The sequence below is a fragment of the Sminthopsis crassicaudata genome, chromosome 3 (assembly GCF_048593235.1).
Source record: "Sminthopsis crassicaudata isolate SCR6 chromosome 3, ASM4859323v1, whole genome shotgun sequence".
Taxonomy (NCBI): Eukaryota; Metazoa; Chordata; class Mammalia; order Dasyuromorphia; family Dasyuridae; genus Sminthopsis; species Sminthopsis crassicaudata.
This window is the reverse complement of record NC_133619.1, coordinates 266,837,248-266,859,201: the sequence shown is the minus strand read 5'-3', so window position 1 is coordinate 266,859,201 and position 21,954 is coordinate 266,837,248. Positions and strand designations below refer to the sequence as shown.

The following is a 21,954-nucleotide window of genomic DNA, read 5'->3' as shown; positions in this document are numbered from 1 at the left end:
ATCAGAGACTTTTATTTTTCCATTTTGCAACTAGAAAAATTGCTGCCTTGATTATTTAACTGTGTTTTGAGCCTTTTATTTTTTAAACCTCCTTGCTCTCTGTGTTTACTGGTTGTCATTTTCAAAAGAAACCCATGACATATCAGGGAAGTGATGCCATTGACATGTCAGTGAATTGGATATAAGTGAGGGAGGGTGTGCAAAGTCCAGCTGCACTTTCTCCTCCTGTGTCATTGTATATGCATAGTTGTGGCATGATGGTTCAAAATCTGTGGACATTTTAGTAATTTTCTTTGTATGGTTTTAAATTGCTTTTTAGAATGACTATACAACTCACTAAAATGCATTAATGTAGTAATCTTTACACAGCCCTCCTATACCAACTATTCCCATCTTTTTTCCTCCTCTCTTTGCCCCTCTTTTTCTCTTCCTTTCTTTCTCCTCCCACTCTTCCCCCATGTATCCTTCTTTCCTCCCTTATCTTTAGTAGCTTTGAAGGGTCAAGACTAGATCCAGTTGGGTTTCTCTCCCCTTTCCTGCTTAGTGCTGCCAATCATACTTGTCCTGTACCATAGTTTTCTCTTGACAGTTCTATGCAGAAGACAGTTTGATTCTATTCCTAACCACCACTCTCTCACCCCAAATTTCCTCTTCACTTGATTGAGCATCTGTTGTGAGGGATTCTGGACCATTAGAGGGTGTGTCATATGTCAGTAGATTCTTGAGTTGGGGATATCTCAGTATATAACCCTTTGTGTTTGTTTATTTATGCAACATTGCAATAGTGGAATAACATTTTCTACTGCTCATTTATTAGGTTATTGCCTTGTCAGAGTTATTTCTTGTTTTGTTGATTCAGAAGTAATTGTTCTACATTATGAGTTTTTTTTTTTTTTTTTTTTCTTTCCTCCAGAGAAGGGAGGGTAGGATGCAGGATGGAGAATGTTGTATCCAGGATCATTATAGAAAGGAGAAAAGATTCTTTCCTTTTCCCATGAAGAAGTGAGTGGAATTAATTTCAGTGGCTTCATGATGTGGTATCTTAAGGAGAGAGGAAGAAAGAAGAAACTCCATACATATATGTCTAAATCCTTTATATTTTTTTGTGAGGCAATTGGGGGTAAGCATCAAGATGCTCAGTGTCTCACAGCTAGTATTAAGTGTCTGAAGCCAGATTTAAAGTCAGGTCCTTCTGACATCAGGGTTGTTTCCCTGTCCTTTACCTTTTTACAAGAAATGTTTTGAATATTATATGAGGATGTATTCTGATGGAAGTGGATATCTTCAACATAGAGAAGATCTAATTCAGTTCCAATTGATCAATGATGGACAGAATCAGCTACACCCAGAGAAGGGACACTGGGAAATGAATGTAAACTGCTTGCATTTTTTCTATTTCTTCCCAGGTTATTTTTACCTTCCAAATCCAATTCTTCCTTTGCAGCAACAACAACAACAAAAAATTCAGTTCTGCACACATATATTATATCTAGGATATACTATAACATATTTAATATGCATGGGAATGTCTGCCATCTAGGGGAGAGGGTGGAGGGAAGGAGGGGAAAATTCGGAACAAAAGGGAGTATAAGGGATAATGTTGTAAAAAATTACCTATGCATATGTACTTGTCAAAAAATGTTATAATTATAAAATTAATTAAAAAAAAAAAACACCAAGAAATGTTTTGTTCCCTTAGTGACATTCCCCCACTATTTTTGTCCTTTGTGAGAGACATTCCTTTAAAAGTATAAGCCTCCTCAGATTTTTTGGAGGGCAGGGGGAGAAAGGGAAGAACCATGAAGCTTCTTCAGTTAAAAAAACTTGGCAAGCTATGAAAAGAATGTAAAGAATATAAAAGAGAATAACTCTAATAGTGTCAGGAATATAAAATAGGTCTAGAAGACACATGAGAAAGATGTCAATTCTACTTCCACAACAAGTGTCAACAATAAGATGTACCCAGTATTACAATGAATTTAAAGGCTTGGTTGTCTAGATGGACAGTGCATGTCCCTCAACAGAAAAAGAATTTAGCAAAAGAGATAGATTTTGGGGATAGATAACAGAAATACTAAGTGTCATTTATTTTGTAATTCAAATAATTAAATTGTTGGAGCATATTTCCTTTGGATTTTTTTGTTCAATAAATAAATCCTTCTTGAGTGGTAGCTCAAGAAATAAGCCATTTGTGGGCATCCAGGTGGTGAAGTGGACAGAGCAACACCCTGAAGTCAAGAGGACCTGAGTTCAAATTTGATCTCAGACACTTAACACTTCCCAACTGTGTTGACCCTAGACAAGTTACTTAACCCCAATTGCCTCAGGCAAAAAAAAAAAAAAAAAAGGAAAGAAAGAGAAAAAAAAAAAAAAAAGAAATAAGCCATTTGAGAAGTGTTTGTTTTCTAGAGTTTGGATTAATTTGTAACAATGACCACAGTTGCTGATCCTGATATAAACAAAAAGCTTGAATAAACCTTATAAAGGAATGACTTTCCCAGAAAGCTTGTATTTTAAGAAAGGAACTAATATTTTCACTGAATATGTATTGGTTTATAAAATTGCTACTCAATGTTTTTTTTTTTTTATTTTAAATTTTTTTTCAATTTCTTTAAATTTTTTTATTATGTATTTTTATTTACAAAACATGTGGATAAGGTAATTTTTCAATATTGACCCTTGTAAAACTTTCTGTTCCAAAATTTCCCCTCCTTCCTCCCACCCCTGCCCCTAGATGTCTGGTAGTCCAATACATGTTAAATATGTTAAATCCAATATATGTATACATATTTTACAGTTATCTTGCTGAGCAAGAAAAATTGGATCTAACAAGAAAGAAAAAAACCTGAGAAGGAAAACAAAAAGATGCAAGCAAATAATAACAAAGAGTGAAAATGTTGTCTTGTCATCCACACTCATTTCCCATAGTCCTCTCTCTGACTCTTGTCATTATAGGGAATGTTGTTTTCTTGGTTCTGCTCACTACACTTTGCATCAGTTCATGTAGATCTTTCCATGCTTCTCTGTATTATTTATCATATTCATAATTTCTTATCCTCTCTCTGGATGTAGATGACTCTCTTCATTACTGAACAATTGGAAGTGGTTTGAATCATCTCATTGTTGAAGAGAGCCATGTCTTCGTTTTTTGTTTTTTTTTTTAAATCAAGTTGTGGTCTATTGTTATCCTAGACTACATTGCCAGAATATTTTTGGGGAAAGAATGTGAAGAACTGTTGTTGATTCAAATATACTGAATAAGTATAAGTTGGACCCTAATAATATGCCACCTAAATCTCAGAAAGCTTTAAAAAGACAGCAGAAATAAAATTTTATCAAACAGGAATCTTTCATTAATTTTAAGTTGAACTTCTTTTGTCCTTTGAAGTAAGAACTGTTTGTTCAAATTGGAGAGTTAGGAAATGAAATTTTCATGTTTCTACATCCCAAACTATACAGCTTCTTAATTTATATACTTTTTTTTTTTTTAAGTTTTCCCTACAAATGTTGTTTTTCCATAGGTCTTAATTTTTAAAGTTCTATTGTAAAACAAAAAGTTGAAGTGTTCACTTGAGTTAAATCTTGACTTGCTCAATAATGATTAAGTAGCAGTACAGTCTAATAAAAATGTGTAAATTGCTGGACTGTGATTTGCTGTATGATTTATCAAGTATAGATAATTATATTTCTTCTCTACTTCACAAAAATATTGTATGAATTACTGTAATTAGATGTTTTAATTTCTATAAAAATTTTATGATATTTAGATATTATGAGATACATAGGACACTGGGCCTGTCGTCAGAAAAAACTTCAATTCAAATTCTGCCTCAGACATTTGATTGTGTGATCTTGGGCAAGTCACTCAACCTCTCTATTTCAATTTTCTAACCTGTAAAACAATAGGTACTTACAGTACCTTTTTAACAGTCATTTACCTCAAAATTAACAGTACTTACCTCAATATATATAATGAACACTGAAAAACCTTAACTTTTTTTTTTTAATTGCTAAGCATAGCTTTTTCAAAATTCATTTTTGTAGTCTTTAAAACTTGAACAGCCAAGGTATTTATAAAAGTACTCAAATATCTTAATTTTAGGACAATGAAATTTTGGATCTTTATGGGGTAGTGAGATTAATGATCTCTGTGTTTTTATGACCTTTTGGCTTTATGGCTTTCAGGGTAAGGTTTTTATTTACAGTGACATTAGACCATTTGTGATTAGGAACTGAATCAACTTTATTCATACAATTATTAAAAGATAAAATTGTCGCACATGTTTAACATATATTGAACTGCTTTCCATCTAGGGGAGGAGGTGAAGAGAAGGGAGGGTAAAAGAAATTTGGGATACAGGGTTTTTCAGGGGTGAATGCTGAAAACTATGCATATATTTTGAAAATAAAAAGCTTTAAAAATAAAATTATATTAATATAATTTGTTTTTTACATCATTAGAATTTCTCCCATTGTTTTCCCTCTCCTGGAGAGTACATAAGTAATGCTCCTCTATGAGTAATGATAAGTTTTAAGGAAAAAAGAAAAGAAGTGTATTAATACAGTAAAAAAAAATCTGAAAATGAAATGTTTCCTACTTTTGTAATGTAGTAGGGTAGGGCTGTCTTCTCTTATTTTTTTCATTGGGTCCATGCTTTTTCTTTATAGTTTTGCAACATTTGAACAGAGTATTTGTCTTATTACATTCCTATGAGAACATGAGGCCATACACCGATTTTGACTCCCTACTGATATTTGTCCCTATCTCTTTGGATTTAACTTTTGTCCTGAGGATTGCTTTAGCTGCACCCTAGAAATTCTGAACTTTTTCTTCCATGCCACAGAAACCACTTCACTATGGAAATGCTACTTCTATACCACTTTTTCAGTACTACCCTCAACCCCAGAGCCATCTTTCTTTGTTTAATTGGCTCGTCCACGACCCTTAAATTCAGGAGATCTGGGCCAAAAACTTTTTGGTTATACTGCTGACTCATCTCCATAAGATTTTGTCTACCATACTGAGTTGGGTGCCTTCTAGTAATTCCCTTCTTTATATGTGTTGTCTTCAATTATTTGAGCATAGGCTTCCCAAGGTACTGTTTATCTGCTTCTGTTTGTATTTCTAGTATATAATTCCTAGCACATAATAAGGGCTTAATGAAAGCTTATTGGCTGACTGTTTTGTGTTTGTTTCCATTCATATATATGTGTGTTTATATGGTCATCTTATATATTGGGGTTTTTATTTTTTTTTATTTTTTGGTACTTCTTCCATCTCCATCTGATTATGCAAATAGTTTCATGGTTGTTGGTTTTTTTTTTTTTTAACTTTATTATATTCATTATTGTTGCAACATAGTAATGTACTATATCAAGTTACATAATTTGATGAGCCATTCCCCAATTGATGAGCAATGATTTTATTTCTGATACTTTGCTACCACAAAAAGTGCTACTATAAATAATTTGGTGTATATCAGAAAGTTTTTGTCAATGATTTCTTTGGTATAAGAAAATCTGGGCCAAATGGTTTGGACATTTTTTGTCACTTGATTTGCATAAAATCAAATTCCACAACTCCATCAACAACATTATTCCTATCTTCCTATTACTATCTTTTATTATCTTTTCCAATTTCCTGGTTGTGAGCTAGGGTTTTGGGGATATTTTGATGTTATGTATATCTTCTTAATAGCATTTTAAAGGATTCTTTCACATGGTTGTTAATAGTTTGTAGTTCTTTGAAAAACTGTTCATATCATTTGATTGTTTTGTATTGGAGATTTTTTTCTTAGTCTTGTAAATATATGTCAATGTATATACTTATAATTATGTATGCACCTGTTGTTTGTGTAACTTGGATACACAGGAATGAAGGAATAGTAATTACTCATCAAAGAAATTCTTTTTTTTTTTTTTTTTTTTTTGATAAGGCAGTTGAGGTTAAGTACTACTTGCTTAGAGTCACACAGCTAGGAATTGTTAAGTGACTGAGACCAGATTTGAACTCTGGTCCTCCTGAGTGCTCTATCCACTATGCCACCTAGTTGCCCCTCATCAAAAAAATTTGAAAAAGATTTTTCCGAGTTGCTTGCTTCTCTTTTAAATGCATTACTTCTGTTTGCTTTTCAATTTTATATAATCAAAATTATCTATTTTATCTTTTGTAATTACCCCTAACATTTGTTTGTTTAAGAAATTTAATCTCTACCTAGAGCTGTGAAGGCTATATGATCTGTTTTTCTTCTAGTTTTAAAAATGATATATTTAATAATATTAATCATAATAAAATCATTTTGAATTTGTTATAGAATATGGTGTGAGATGTTGATCTTAAGCTTAATTTTTGCCAATTTCTTTTCTTTGATAAAATATTCCTTTGATAACTTGATTTGAAGAATTCTAAGACTATAACTTTATTAGTATTTTCATTTTAATTATATTGGCACAACCTAGCCTTGAATAATGAATATTATTCTAGCTTTTAAAATAGTTTAATCTTTCTTTTAGGAACATTTTATAATTGAATATTTTGTCTGTTTTGGTAGATTTATCCCCAAATGTTTCTTGCATTTCCTAAATATTTTGAATAGGATGTCCCTTTCTATTATTACTGCTTAAATTTTATTATATAGAAATGTAGTTGATTTGTGAGGATTTCTTTTGTAGCCTGTTATTTTATTGAAGCTCTCAATTGTCTCAATATCTTTTCTGTTTGCCTCAAATTTTCTAAGTAAGTTATTAAGTCACTAGTAAGATGGATAATTTGGTCTATCTTTATAGCTTTCATTTTTTTCTTGTGTAAGTGCAATTGCTAGCAAGTCTAGAACAAGTTATCAGGGAGAGTAAGCGTTCTTGTTTTACCTTTGAATTTATTGGTAAGGCTTTTAGTTTATCCTCTTTGCATATGATACTTGCTTTTCCTTTTACATAGTTATATACTTTTTATTATATTATAACAGTCCCTTTTAATGTATATACTTTTGTAAAAGGGTCTTTTGGTTTTATTTTACATAATTGAGTGTTGTTCTTTGCCAATTTTTTTTTTTTTTTTTTTTTTTTTGCATCTGTTGAGATAATCAAGTGTTTTGGGATATTTCTGTGTTTAATTTAATATTATTTATTGCTTTTAAAATGTTGAATCATTCTTGCCTTCCCTATTATAAATCCAACTTGGTCAGAAGGAATAAGCATTTCTTGAGTGACTTGCTGTTGTCTGTGATTAACAGGATTTTATTTAAACATTTTAAATTGAAATTAATTAATAATATTGGCCTGTAATTCTCTTTCTTTCCCTTATCCTTCCTTGGTTTGTGTATTAGGACCATGTTTGCTTTTACAATTTGGGGGATAATTTGTGCAGCATTAGTACTAATTGTTCTTTAAATTTATTTAATAAACATACTCTACCCTCATTTGTCACTTTATTTCCTAATATGGTATTTTTTTCTTAATAGTTAAGAAGTTAAGTAAAATCCTACTTCTCCTCTACTTAAAATTCTTTTTTGCTTGTTACTTTTTATTAATTTTCTCTTATATAAAAGGGGTTTCTTACGCTCATTTTCTTCGTTAATCCCCTTTCTTTCCCTCCCACTTTCTTTTGATTTATAGTCCTTCGGATACTTTTTAATGCTTTCTTTAGACTCTTTTATTCTCTTTGAAATTAACACTTCAAAAGATCTGATTTTGAACTATCTTTTCTAAATAATTTCTATGTTATTGCCTTGTATATCTTGCTTTTCTTTTTCTGCTATACCTAATTCCAAGTTCAGCATTGAGATAGTTTTTAGATTTCTCAGGTGGAAGAATTCTTCTATTACAAGGTGTTTACTTTTGTTCATGCTGTTTTCCTAGTTATCTAGTGTGATTTGAGTTCATATTAGATAATGAATTGTCCTATAAGTACAAATGGCATTCCTTTGTTCTGAATTATATTTTTAACATGAATATAGAAGATATTCTCTATGTATAGCAGGAATAGGATGTGTTGGTAAATGCATAATGGCTCTCTGGAGAGAAAAATGTATGTTCCACTCACTTTTGAGTTTGACCTTTATTAGCATTTTCTCTAATATTTCCTTAAGCCTAGACAATTAAAACACACACATACACACACACACACACACACACACACACACACAAAATCAAGCCCTGATTTGTGGTTTGCCACTGTGCTGATTTTTAAGCTTTCAGTTTTCACACTGAACATATAATAAAAGGAGCCAGGCTCTAATATACTGTAAAATGCATTTTAAAATAGTATTCATTTTTATTGATTTTTTTTTTTTTTTTGAGCTTGGCAGCCAATGGAAACTACTAGGCATCTTTCTTTTGGCATTTTTTTTTTTTTTCTTTTACGGTAACAGCATACTCTTGATTTAAACAGTTAAAAGAAAGTTTCTTGCTTTCAAAAAAGTATGTTTTAACTGGGAAAATAAATTCATCTGACCCTAGATCTAAAAGTGTTTAGGAAATTTTTATCCTCAGATGGCATATCATGTTTCCTTTGGGTCTTTCTATCATAGGATGCTCTGCAAGAATCTCAGAGACCATTTAGTCTAATTTATTTCACATATGAGGAAAGTGAACCCATAGTTATCAAGTAATTTGTTTAAGGTTACACAAGTAGTAATTGTCAGAGGTGGGATTTTATTCCAGGTCAGTGTTTTGTCCACATTGTTTTTGTTTTGTTTTGTTTTTTTTTTTTTTTTGAGGCTGGGGTTAAGTGACTTGCCCAGGGTCACACAGCTAGGAAGTGTTAAGTGTCTGAGACCAGATTTGAACTCGGGTCCTCCTGAATTCAAGGCTGGTGCTCTATCCACTGCGCCACGTAGCTGCCCCCCCACATTGTTTTTTACAAAGATAAAAAGGAACCTCAACTTGGTAGTAATATCTTATTTTAGTTTTGATGCTATTGAAGGGTTTGTGACAACTTTGATTAAGGTGTCATAAGTTTTTGGCAGTGAAGTGCCTAACTCAGTTTTAGTATATAGAACCTTATAGAAAAAAGTTATTAGGGTCTAACTTAAGATGTTTAATATAAGTTTTCCAAATGAAATATTATGCAGCTAATAATGAATTTATTTTTTCTTATTAACTCTTCCATTTGTATAGTATTGCTAAATCTATTAAAGTATTGTTTGAAGTAGAAACCCACATGTAAAGAAACCTCATTAATATTTGGATATAACTAAATAGGAATCTTTTACAATATGATCTGGCATATCCATGTTAATCATTGAATTATTTATAAAGAAAAAATTCACAAAGTAATTGTTTAAACAAGATAACCTGGTTAAAATGTTTAAAAGAAAGAAATATTTTTAGTTTTCCTCTGATATTTTAAATCATGGGCTAGCAAATAGTTCTCATTTTTAAAAGTTATTTGCTTTTATTAGATTTGATGGAGTTGATATAGTTAAACAAAGCAATACTAATACATTTCTTTAAAAGATTTATTCTATAGTTCATACTTTCACTTTCAGATTGCCTTGCTTAGTTTTAAGGAGTAATTCTATTGTGCTTTCTCCACCTCTGTCAAAAATATATCCATGAAACAAGGAGACAGATTGCTTCCAATTTTCTATTTTTTCCTTTTAACTAGACTCCGACTTTCATTTCTATAAGATTATTTGGTAAAGAAACTATTTTTCTATGCCTTTATGGTGGCATTTATTCCATCATGTGTCCATAACAAATTAAATTTATTTTTAATTTGTGTGTATTTTTTTTTTGTTATCTTGTTGGTTCTATATGGAACCAACTTCCTAGCATTTTCATTAAGTTTTTCTGACTTGGTAATATTTTTCTGTTTTTGTTTGAAATTTAAAGGTTTTTTTTTTTTTTTTTTTTTTTAGTTCTTTCCCTCCCTCCCTTCTTCTTTCCCTCCTAATATTTTTAGATCTCTCTCACCGTAAAAAAGTAACTGCTGTCACTTCTTTGTTGTATTCTGATTGGTCATTCTTTTCATTTGATCCTCTTTACTACATTCTTGATTGTCATTCTATCAGCTAAAGGGCCTTCCTTAAGGGCCTTCCTTAAGCTCCTTCTAGGTGCTAAGACCCATGCTAAGTGTTGGGAATACAGAAGACAGTCTCTATTCTAAAGGGGCTCACAATCTAATGGAGGAGACGATATGTAAACAATTATTTACAAATAATATGTAAGTAGTATAATTTGGAGATGGTTCACAGAAGCACTAGCATTACTTCTTTCTTACTTTAAAAAAGGAACCTTTCCTGATCCTCCTTAATTAGTATTAATTAAATGAATTTTATCTAGGATTTGAAAAAAGTCAAGAAAGCCAGGAAAGAGAGATGAGGCCAATTTTCCAGGGGACAGCTAGTGAAAATGCATGGAATTATAATATAGAATTATGTTTAATGTTACTAGATTGCAGAATACATGAGAGATGAGTAAGGTCTAAGAATCCTAGAAAGATAAACAGGGACCATTTTGTGAAGAGCTTTGAGTGCCAAACAGGATTTATATTTGATCTTGGAAGTAGTAAAATACTAGTGAAGTTTGTTGATTAAAAGGGTTACATAGCTATTTAAGTACATAAATTTGATAGTTGAGTTGGGATAATCTGGAATAGGGAGAGATTTGAGGCAGGGAAATAACCAGTAGGCTATTGCTGTAAGTTCAGGCTTGAGGTAATTTGAGAGTGGAGGAAGTATCACAGTAAAGAAGAGGTCAATTAATTTCTTAAACCTAAGAATAATCTCAGTTTATTTTGCTCATTCTTTAATCTGCTTTCATCTGAAGAATGAAATATTAAGTAAATAATAATCCACAAAATAGAAAATAAATTTCATGCATTTTACAAAGTTTTTAAATGCTTCCTTATATTAATTGATATTCATGTACTCTTAAGGATCTGGTTTAAGTTAGTACTAGACAAATTAAACATTTTGGTTGTTTAATAAATGGTCACATGAGATCTGTGTTGAAAAGAGTGTGTTATTGAAACAAAAGTTTTGTTTGAATAAGATTTTCATGGCAATGTAGCAAAATTGACATAAGAGAACTTAGTTTCTTAGGGTTTTTGTTTGTTTTTGTTTTTGTTTTTACTTTCCCCTATGATACAAGGTTATTTTCATTGTCATCTTAGTTTTATTAAGAAAAAAATGGACCTTTCTGTGTTTTTAATTTTTGTGTTACTTTAACTGTTTTCATTTAATCATTTAGGATTGAGTATTTGATTTAAAAAACTCATTTTGTATGTGTATGTCGTTTATTTAGTAGAAACATAAAAAAAAAAGTTTACCATAACTTTCTATTTCATTTAAATATAAGATTGTATTGCTTCACAGTTGGGTTTCTCTAAAATTTTATCCCTGCCCTCCTCTCCTCCCCTTCTTTTTAAAAATATTCTTTTATTGGTACTGCTTTTTTTCTTTGATGCATTCAATCTTTCATGCTAATGATGGACTCTCAATAATGGTTTTGAAAATGGATATAGTTAAGAATACAGGTTCCTTGTATGTAAGAGGCAATCTTATTTGAAGATGTAGACAAATTGTAATTGATGGCATGTTTTTTTCAGATTTTCACTTTTTAGTTAATAAAACTGAATAGAAAATGAGACATTTGAGAGGTAGTTTTAACTTCTCTTTCCTTCTTTTACTATAGACTCCCTCATATATCATTATATGTTATCTTTTTAGTTTCATTGTGCTTTGGTGAATCCCTTCTTATTCACAAATGATAGGGTTAGAATGATACTGAATAACTGAAATAACTATCTGAATTGTGGAAATTTTGAAGGCTTGATGTTACCATCATCTGTCTTTGTGAATAGTGAGTAAATGTACTATTCTTTATGAGATGCCAGAAAGTTTTGCTATAAAATGCACTTCTAGCTTACTCACCACTGTTTATCTGGTCTTCTCTTTCACCTCTTTGCTTTCTCATATGTGAATAAAATGAAAGGCCTGTCTCCCAGTTTTAAGAAGTATTGTGTTCAAACAAAACAGAATGCTTTCTTTACTCTGATCAATTTCAGTACTCCCTTTCTTCTGAATTTTATCACACTTAGATGTGAGATATTTGGATTAAATTCATCAAGTTCTTTTGATCTTCCTTTAGTTTTAAAATTCTTACAGTTTCCTTAGAGATATGAGTTATTATGTTTGGTCATCTTACTATATATTTGGGAACTAGAAATTTCCCTAATAATTCATATTCATGTATGATCTGCCTTATAAGTGGGACTAGGAGTGACATTGCACTTTCAAAGTAGTACACAAATTAATATATAGGGAAGAGGGGAAAGACTGAATTTGTTAACTTTCAAATTAGAAGTATGGTAGAGAAGGTAGGAAAACTTTTTTCCCCTGGAAGTTCTTCCAGGTTTTCCCTCAAATTAATAATAAAAATGATGGTGATTTTTGTAGATTTTTCAGCATATTTTGATAGTTAATCTCCTATATGTTCCCATGTAAATATGCCAAAAATACTAATTTTATATACAAATCAAATCGCAATTTTAGCTTAAGCTTTAATAGGTGAAAACAGCATTAAAACTTTTGGAGCACTCTATGTAGTGTATTTATATCTTTCAAATGAAAAGTGCTATAGAACATATTCCTTTTATCTCAAATAGCAATTTTATAATTTTCTCTCCTAAAAAAGGAAGTTACTACATACTCATACATACATGTCACTCATATATACACATACTCACACATGCATGCACCCTCCCCCTCATAAAACACCTTAAACCTCCCCTATTAATGGATTCCTCTTTTTTCTTCTTCCTATCCCTTTGCTTCCTGGTCTGCCCATCCCTCCCTGCTTATTTATTTATAGATTTGTATAAGGTGCTATTGCTATTCCCTTCATAGTATATATATTATATAGTGTTACCTATTTAATTTATTTCTGATGTGATAGGTTTTCAGAACTATGAACCCTCCTCCCCCCTCTAATGCCTCTGTGTCTATTTTTCTTCTGCACCTCATTTGTATGACAAATTATTATATTTACCTTAATTCTACCCCAGTCTTAATTTTGAACTGTTATATTATTGATGTAGATCTAAAACATATGATATAAATTTTCCATGTTAAAAAAAAAAACAAAAACAAGCCATTTTATCCATCTTGAGTTCCTTGAAATTGATCTTTGATATTGGCTGCTATATGTTAAATTTTCTATTAAGATTGATAGAAAGTCCTGAAAAGCTGCAAGTTCATTAAATCTTCATTTTTTTTCTTCATTCAATACTATAGATAATTTTTCTGGAGGCCTGGTTCTTTTGATTGCCAGTAGATATGAGTCTTAAAGTCTTTTATTGGGGTAGCTGATAAGTCCTGTACAATTATAATTGTAGCTCCAAATATGAATTGTTTTTTTTTTCTTATTTCTTGCAAAATGTTCTTTTTGAGGGTTTTGAAATTTAGCAATTATGTTCCTATGTGTTTCCCACAAAGGATTTCTTTGAGGTAGTGATCAGTGCATTTTTTTCTTTTTTACTTTTCTCTCATGTTCTATCACTCCAGGACTATTTTCTTGAATTATTTCTTGTAATATTGTTTCAAGGTCCTTTCTTTTTCTTTCTTTTCTTTTTTTTTTTTTTTTATTTGTTTGTTTGTTTGTTAGTTACAACTTTCAGGTGCTCCAATTATTCTTATATTTTCTTGATCTGTTCTCCAGATCTGTTGTTTTTCTTATGTTTCCCATTCTGTTATATTTTTTTTCATCTTTTATTATTAATTTTGCTATTTCTTGGTCTCTCATATCATCATTGGCTTGCCTTGAATGCTTGCCCAATTCTAATTTTCAAATAGTTTATTTTCATCTTTGAGACTGTGTATCTCCTTTTCTAGTTTTAACTTTTTCATAATCTTGAACTTGAATGCTTTTTTTTTTTTTTTTTTTTTTTCCTTCTGCTGAGGCAATTGGGGTTAAGTGATTTGCCCAGGGTCACAAAGCTAGGAAGTGTTAAGTGTTTGCAGTCATGTTTGACTCGGGTCCTCCTGACTTCAGGGCTGGTGCTCTATTCACTGTGCCACCTAGCTGTCCTTTGTTTGCTTAAAAAAAAAAAAAATTCCTCAATGTGTCTCATTTGATTTTTAAATTCTTCTTTGAGTTTTTCTATAAATTCTCTCTGGGCAGGGAGCCATTTCGTGTTACTCTTTAGGACAGAAGCTTTTTTTACTTCATTGTCCTTCTGTGAAGATGAACCCCAGTCTTCCCTGTCCTCATAGTATGTTTCTATGGTAAGGTTATTTCTTTTTTGCTGCCTATTTTTTTTTTTTTTTTTAATACAAAGTATTAGTATCTGGTTTCACTTTAGCTCTTCTCTCTGACCAGGAACCTCAAAACAAGAGCTTTACTATCCTGCAAGTGCCCACAGCCCCAGTGCCCCTACCCCACTACCTCTGCACTGAAGGATGCTTGTTCCTTCTTGTCTTGGGTTGCGTCCCCCAGCATAGCTCAGCTGCCGTTCCCAATTAGCTGAAGTTCCCTCAGTCTTCTTGAACTCAGACCCTGATTCCACTAACAGCCTAAGGTGAATGTTTCTATGATTCCTGCTGAGGCTCCTGCCTAATCCAGCTAGCCCCAGGGCTTCCTACAGGGTGTTTCTGCTACCCCAGGTCTTTCTTCAGTTCTTCTTAGGCTTTATCTGGAGGATCCTTGTTCTATTCCAAGTCTTCTAGATTTTTCACTGGTATGTGTTCACCCTGAAATTTGTTCTGTTTGTAAGTGAAATTGGGAGAGCTTGAAATTTACCAACCTACTCCACCATCTTCCCAGAATCTTCCCCAAAATTGCATACAGTTTAAAAGATTTAGCCTTGAATTATTTGAACATATTGACAAAATGGGAAACGGACAATAGACTATAGTGATCTCTCTTATTATAGTCATGAACAATAAAAGAAGAGGTAAAAATGGCATGAAAGAGAACAAAATTGTGGGGGGAAATGTTTAATGGGCCAACTCTAAACAGAAGACATCTGTCCTGGAAGGGCACGATAATTGTAAAGGCACTAAGGGATCAATATACAAGGTACCTAAAGGAAGCAAAGGTAAAAATATAGCTTAAAAAAAACCCTCAAATCTTGTTAATATTTTTTAACCATACATATATAGAGTGAAGAAATGCTGTGGGGGCTAAAAGAATCCCAAGAAAAAGTTCCAAAAGAAATAGCATTGCAGTAATTGCTCTTTATAATATTTTGTGTCAATTTCCCCTTCCTCCTGTTCTCCCTTTCCCCCCTCCCCACCCCCATAGGTTTGGAAAAAATCACAAAGAACAGAAGATAGAAATGCTTATCTAAGCAGTAGATGCCCTGAAATAGTAATATAATATTATAATACATAATATTAAATTTAATTATTATTAATAATATATTATTAAATTTAATGATGCAATAGGAGGTTTTTGGAACAAAGACAAAAAAATGAAAAATTAAATGAATAAATAAGGTATCTGTTGTCAAAAGCAATTAACCTTTAAAATAATATGAGAATTTAAGAATCATTTCATTCCCTGAAATGTAACAAATTGTAAACTTGGATACCACAGAAAATCCTAAAAGAAAACTGTTCCAAATTATTAGAATTATAAGACAAAGTGAAAAATAATTCATATATAATCTTTAAAGATTCTTGAAATAGAAACACACTAGAAATATAGATAAAATCTAGAGGTTCTTAGTTAATAATTAAAAAAAACAACTCTGAAAGCAGTGAGACAAATCTTGCTTTAGGGAATACAGAGAGGCTTGAAGAGACAAGAACTGATGCTGAGTGAAATGAGCAGAACCAGGAGATCATTATATACTTCAACAACAATACTGTATGAGGATGTATTCTGATGGAAATGGATATCTTCAACAAAGAGAAGATCTAATTCAGTTCCAACTGATCAATGATGAACAGAATCAACTACAGGAGGTACACTGGGAAATGAGTGTAAACTGCATTTTAATTTTTTTCCCCAGGTTATTTTTTCCTTCTGAATCCAATTCTTCCTGTACAACAAGAAATTCGGTTCTGCACACATATGTTGTCTCTAGGATATACTATAACACATTTAACATATATGGGACTGCCTGCCATCTAGGGGAGGGGATGGAGGGAAGGAGGGGAAAATTCAGAATAGAAGTGAGTGCAAGGGATAATGTTCTAAAAAATTACCCATGCATATGCACTGTCAAAAAAAAGTTATAATAATAAAATTAATTAAAAAAAAAAACTTTTCCATCTCCTTCCAGCAACATGAACATGGTTTTGAAGAACTTGAAAGCTTTGGAATGATGAAGAAATTCCCTTACTAGACAATAAACAGTAAAAACTGAAAAAAAAAATCTTGCTTTAGGACCCTTACTAGCTGTGTGATAACTTTGATTTCTTCAGTTGTAAAATAGGTAGTTGTGAGGATTGAATAAGATAATGTTTGTAAAGTGCTTAGCATAGTACATGTCACATAGTAGGTTCTAGGTGGCGCAGTGGATAGAGCGCCAGGCTTGAATTCAGGAAGACCAGAGTTCAAATGTGCTCTCAGACACTCAACACTTCCTAGCTGTGTGACCCTGGGCAAGTCACTTAATCCTAGCCTCAAAAAAAAAAAAAAAAAAAAAAAAGAACTGGCCTGAATCGTTTTGCTTTTGAAAAGAGCTATTACCATCAGAATTGATCATCATCATAATATTGTTGTTGTTGCTGTGTACAATGTTCTCTTGGTTCTACTCACTTCACTTAGCATTACTTCATGTAAGTCTCTCCAGGCTTTTCTGAAATCATCCTGCTGATCATTTTTTGTAGAACAATAATATTCCATTACATTTATATATCATAACTAATTCAGTCATTTTCCAGCTGTTGGGCATCCATTCAATTTTCAGTTCCTTGCCACTACAAAAAGGGCTGCTACAAAATTTTGCACATATGGGTTAGTCAGGAATTCTTCTACTATCCATAGTCTTAAAAAGGAAAATTTTTTTGTTTCTCTAATTTGTTCTTTAAGATATTTCTCTTAATGTTTAAGTTTTGTATGTATTAGAGTTCATCTTGGTTTATGGTATAAGGTGTGTATATGGTATAAGGTGTCTAGTTTTTGCTAAACTAATTTCCAGTTTTCCAAGGCATTTTTGTCAAACAGTGAAACCTTTTTCCAGTATCTTGAATCTTTGGATTGATCATATATTTGACTGCTAGTTTTGTTTTTGTTTGTATGTTGTTTCCTTACTCTGTTCTGCTGATCTACTTTCTTTTTTTTAAAATAATTATCAGTCAGCATTTATTAAGCATTTACTATGTGAAGGGCATTGGGCTAATAATTTATTAGGGATTACCTTTAACAACTTAAAATAAAAAGATCACAAATATCATAGAGGGATAAAATATGTATAAAATATGTGTAAAATATGATACAATATTGTACTATACATTTTTCCCCTTTTTGATCTGAATTTTCTTGCACAACATGACAAATTTGGAAATATTTTTAGAAAAATTGTGCATGTTTAACCTATATTGGATTGCTTGCTGTCTTGGGGAGGGGAGTATGGGAAAGGAAAGGGAGAAAAATTTGGAACAAAAGGTTTAGCAAAAGTAAATGTTGCAAACCATCTTTGCATGGAAAAATAAAATACTATTAAAAAACAATTAAGGTGGCAAAAGTAAACTTACAAACAAAAAAAAGCTATACATCCCTTTCTTCATATGCATATTATCCTGAATAAAAATAAGCTGGGAATAATCAGATATTCACAGACTATTCTCTAGAACAAAGAAATTATCATTACATTCACATGGTAAATTACTTTATATAGGGATTTTCTGATTATTATTATTATATCAGAGAGATGTAATTTCCAGAGGATTTTGCCACTGTTATGGAGGATATCCTATGTTAACACCAAATGGAAAAGGATATTCTTTTGATGATGAAACTGTATGGAATCTCCTTTTTTGTGGATGTCATTGTGTCCTGATTTCATAAAGTCTGAGAATACTACAGGACCATTGAAATTCCTAACCTTTTAAAATACTTAAAATATAATAGCTGAACAATCTATATAAGAAAAACCAAATGGAAGAAAGATGAATGTCCTTTATTTTAGGACTCTTGGTTCAGTGAGGTGTCCATTCAGATCATTACAGTTGTCACTGATAAGCATGGCACATGGATAATGATAAGAATATAGATATAATCTGAACATAGAATTAAATAGCAGGTACAATGTAAGTAGATTTTACTACATTTAGGAAATTGTCTAGTATTTTAAGTATAATCACAAGTAATTACTTGATGGAAAGTACTAATACTAAATAGAATACTAAGATTCTCAAGATGACAGCATGGAAATGGAAATAATACTATTTTTGAAAAATAAAAATTATAATCTAAAAGGGCCATTGGAATATATAGTTTATTTGAAGAGCATGTGTAACATCCAATTCTGTTACCAATAAGGACTTATATCAAAGAAAGGGATTATCAAAAACAAAGGATGTATGTGCCTGGAGAAAGATGCAAGTCAGTCAAGTGGTGATGAGATATAACAGGTTGATAGTCCAAGTATTGCACTTGTATCTACAAAATAATATAATTTCTGGAGGATAGGTATTCAAGATGTTCAGAAGAAAAGTCCTCTGAGATTTATGGGAAGAGAGACCACATTAACTAAAAAGGCTAGAATATGCTGGAATATACATTGATGATGTAAACAAATCACATTGCAATATCATAGGGTGTTTCATATAAGATTGTAATTTTAAGATAGTAAAGATTAGTACAAATAGTTTTCTAGAAAAAAATTTCCAAAAAAAAATTAGAACTTTAATTTATATTTTCTCAGCAAAACTTCCTAATCATTATGCAATCTATCAGAAATTATCTTAGTTCTGGCAGACTTTGAGAAGTGATAATAAAGATGGGGGAAAAAAGAATATATTAAGAATTTGGCAACTTGGATTCAAGGCTTTGCTTTTCTATTGACTTGTTTTATGATGTCAGGCCAGGTTAGAAAATGGGAATATTAATTTCTGCCTTTTTCTATCAAGGATATTGAAGTTTGAAAGTGATAATGCCTACCAAATTTTTTTTTGAGTAATAAAATGTCACTTGCCCAACATTTAAAACAGTATCATTTTTTTATTGGTAAACAGAGGGACTTACTGTCTGCTGGAGGGAAATTCTCACATTGGTGGATCTTCAGCTGTATGACTCTTATTCAGAAAATATTGCCTGTTTGGCCAGCTAAGTTGTGTAGAGGATATAGCATTTACCCTGGAATCAATAGGACAGAATTCAAATTCTGCCTTAGACACCTGACATTGTGTCACCCTGATCAAGTCACTTAATCCCAATTTCCTTAGAGCAACAATAGCGAAAAAATAATAATAATAATAATACCTGTTATCAGTATAATACATTTGGATAATATATCATGTAAAATCTGTCTAAGAAAGTTGTTTCTGTTCACAATGCTTCCATAAAGACAATTGAATGATAATACCAATAGTAATAACACATAGGGAATATATCATCCCATCCTAAATGAATAGTAGTATCCATTATTATACTTTTCTTAAAATGTCTATCAAACACATGCTATGCTCTGCATGTCAGAGTGCCTAGATAACGATAAATTTTATTCATAAAGTATTTTCAAATACATTTCTACATCAACTTAACTGCATTTTTCTTTACAGGCTTCTATTAGCGAGCTAAAAGTGACAGAACCATGGCTCAATTTCCGACATCTTTTGGTGGTAAGTTTTCACATTTTTTTCTTTAGCAAGTTGCACAGTGCATTGATGGAAAGGTCTACACTGAAACTCTGACAATTTTTTATCAAGTTGTTAAGTTTATCTTGGGAGGTCACAAAAGCTGTATTAGCTGAATACTAGAAGTATATCTGATATGGAGCTTTTGACTGTATACTAACATACTGAAGTGCTGTGATCTACATGGAAGGATGGATTACCCATATTAATGAAATCACTGATCATTGAAATGTTTTATTTTAGAATTAATAAGCCCTCCCTTTTTAAAAATTTTGATCTGTATCAAACATTCTAATGTGAATAGATTACATTTAGAATCCTCATAATATGTAATCCCTGAAGAATAAAGTAAAAACTTCTCTCCCTCCACTGATGCACTATCAAATTAATGTCAGACCAGTATAATATCCTATTAGTAGAACAATCTATCTTAATATCTGGTATAAAACCATAAATTCTGTATCCTTTTGGATTGGATGTATCTCTTTAAGGTGCCTAACATACTGGTATTTGATGTGTATTAAAAATAGCAATAGGAGAATTGTTTTTATTCTTCATGGACTTTTTTGTCCAAAAGATTTTTTAATATAGTTATAGAAATTTGTGCCAATAGAACTTCATGGGAAGGAAGGAAGGAAGAAATAGATGTTGGAAAGGAAGAAATTTATAAAGTACATATTATTAAATCATTTGATCCTCACAATAGTTTGTAAAGCAGGTGCTATTATAATACCCATTTTACAGTTGAAGAAACTGAGGTAGTTAAGCTCAATTGACTTAGGGTCACAGAGACACTAAAAGTCCAAGATAGGATTTGAACTTATGGCTTCCTCATTCCATATCCAGTGCTTAATCTTCTGTAACCCTTAGCTTCCTCCCCCATATCTTATAAATCATTTTAGTTTATCATACATTTACAGAGTGCCTATAGTGTACAAGGGCATAAGGGACTGACTACTATATGTGCTGAGAATAAAAATAATATTTTTTTTTAACAAACTCAAGTCTTTTTCCTCAGGATATGTGTAATAGAAGAGATTAAAAATAAGTAAGGAAAAAGGTAGAATGTATTAAGGCGAAGGAAAAATCCTGTGTTTTATAAGATTTGAGAATGGTATACTAGTAGGGAAAGTTTTAGAGAAAAGAAAGTATTTGAATTGGGAATTGAATGGATAGAAGATTTTGTCTGCTAGTGATGTAGAAAAGAGTGTAGTCTTGGAAGAGGAAGGAGAGAACCATGTGAGATCAGGTACTCTAGTACTACAGCTTGGATAGATTATACAGTGTATAAAGGGAAAGAATGTGGGTTGGTGGGGGAAAAGGAGTAGTGAATGATAAAGTCATGGGATGATAGGAAAATGAATGTAGTTAAGGATGTGAAACAAGGAATACTTGAGTTTAAATCTAGTCTGAAGTGTTTATTAGGTATACACAAAATATTTTCTCTCTCTTTTACTCATTGTTCTCATGTGTTAAATGAGGATAATAGCACCTATTTCAAAGTTGTTGTTTTTTAATATAATTTTATTTTTTTCTCCAGTTACATATCAAAAATTTTTTTGGCTTTCATTTTTACAAAATTTTGAGTTGAAGTTTTTCTCCTTCCTTCTTCTTTTCTGAAGATGGTAGCCAGTTTGATATATTTTAGGCATGTGCTATCATATAAAACATTAGTCATTTGTAAAAGAACAGGTCAAAAAATAACACAAGAAAGAGTCAAAGTAAATGAAAAAATATATGCTATGTATCAGTTTTTCATTTGGATGTGGATAGCATTTTGTCCTTGTATGCTTATCTTACTTAGATCATTGTGTAACTGAGAACAGCTGAATCAGTTATAGTTGATCTTCATACAGTGCTGCTTATACTGTGTACAATGTTTGCCTGGTTCTGCTCATTTTACTTTGTATCAGTTCATGCAAGTCTTTGTAGGTTTTTCTAAAATCTTCCTGTTCATTATTTTTTACTGCACAATAGTATTCCATTACATTCATATACCAAGATGCTAAATGTAAATTGGTTTTTTAATTTTAAAAACATTGTATAAATGTTGTTATAATTATTATAGATCTAAAGTCAGAAGGAACTACAGAGACTATCTACTCCTTATTTTACAGCTGAGGACTTGCCCAAGATTATGTACAGTTTAGAGTCAAATTTTACATATTTTAAACTGTAAGCAACCAAGGTGTACAGTATTGAT

General features: G+C 31.6%; 1 protein-coding gene and 1 long non-coding RNA gene across 4 annotated transcripts in view; one reads left to right on the top strand and one right to left on the bottom strand.

Annotated features, from left to right (window-relative positions):
- The window catches only part of ITSN1 (intersectin 1), a 242,744-nt gene that overhangs the window by 29,783 nt on the left and 191,007 nt on the right, over window positions 1-21,954 (top strand). For all 3 annotated transcript variants that reach the window (XM_074300709.1, XM_074300707.1, XM_074300708.1), the window contains exon 2: window positions 19,677-19,736. In XM_074300709.1, the coding sequence (XP_074156810.1) occupies window positions 19,709-19,736 (28 nt within the window). In that variant the 5' untranslated portion in view covers window positions 19,677-19,708. The remainder of the gene's footprint in view (window positions 1-19,676; window positions 19,737-21,954) is intronic.
- Window positions 1-21,954, bottom strand: part of LOC141561300 (uncharacterized) — a 105,722-nt gene that overhangs the window by 25,722 nt on the left and 58,046 nt on the right. The window lies entirely within an intron of this gene.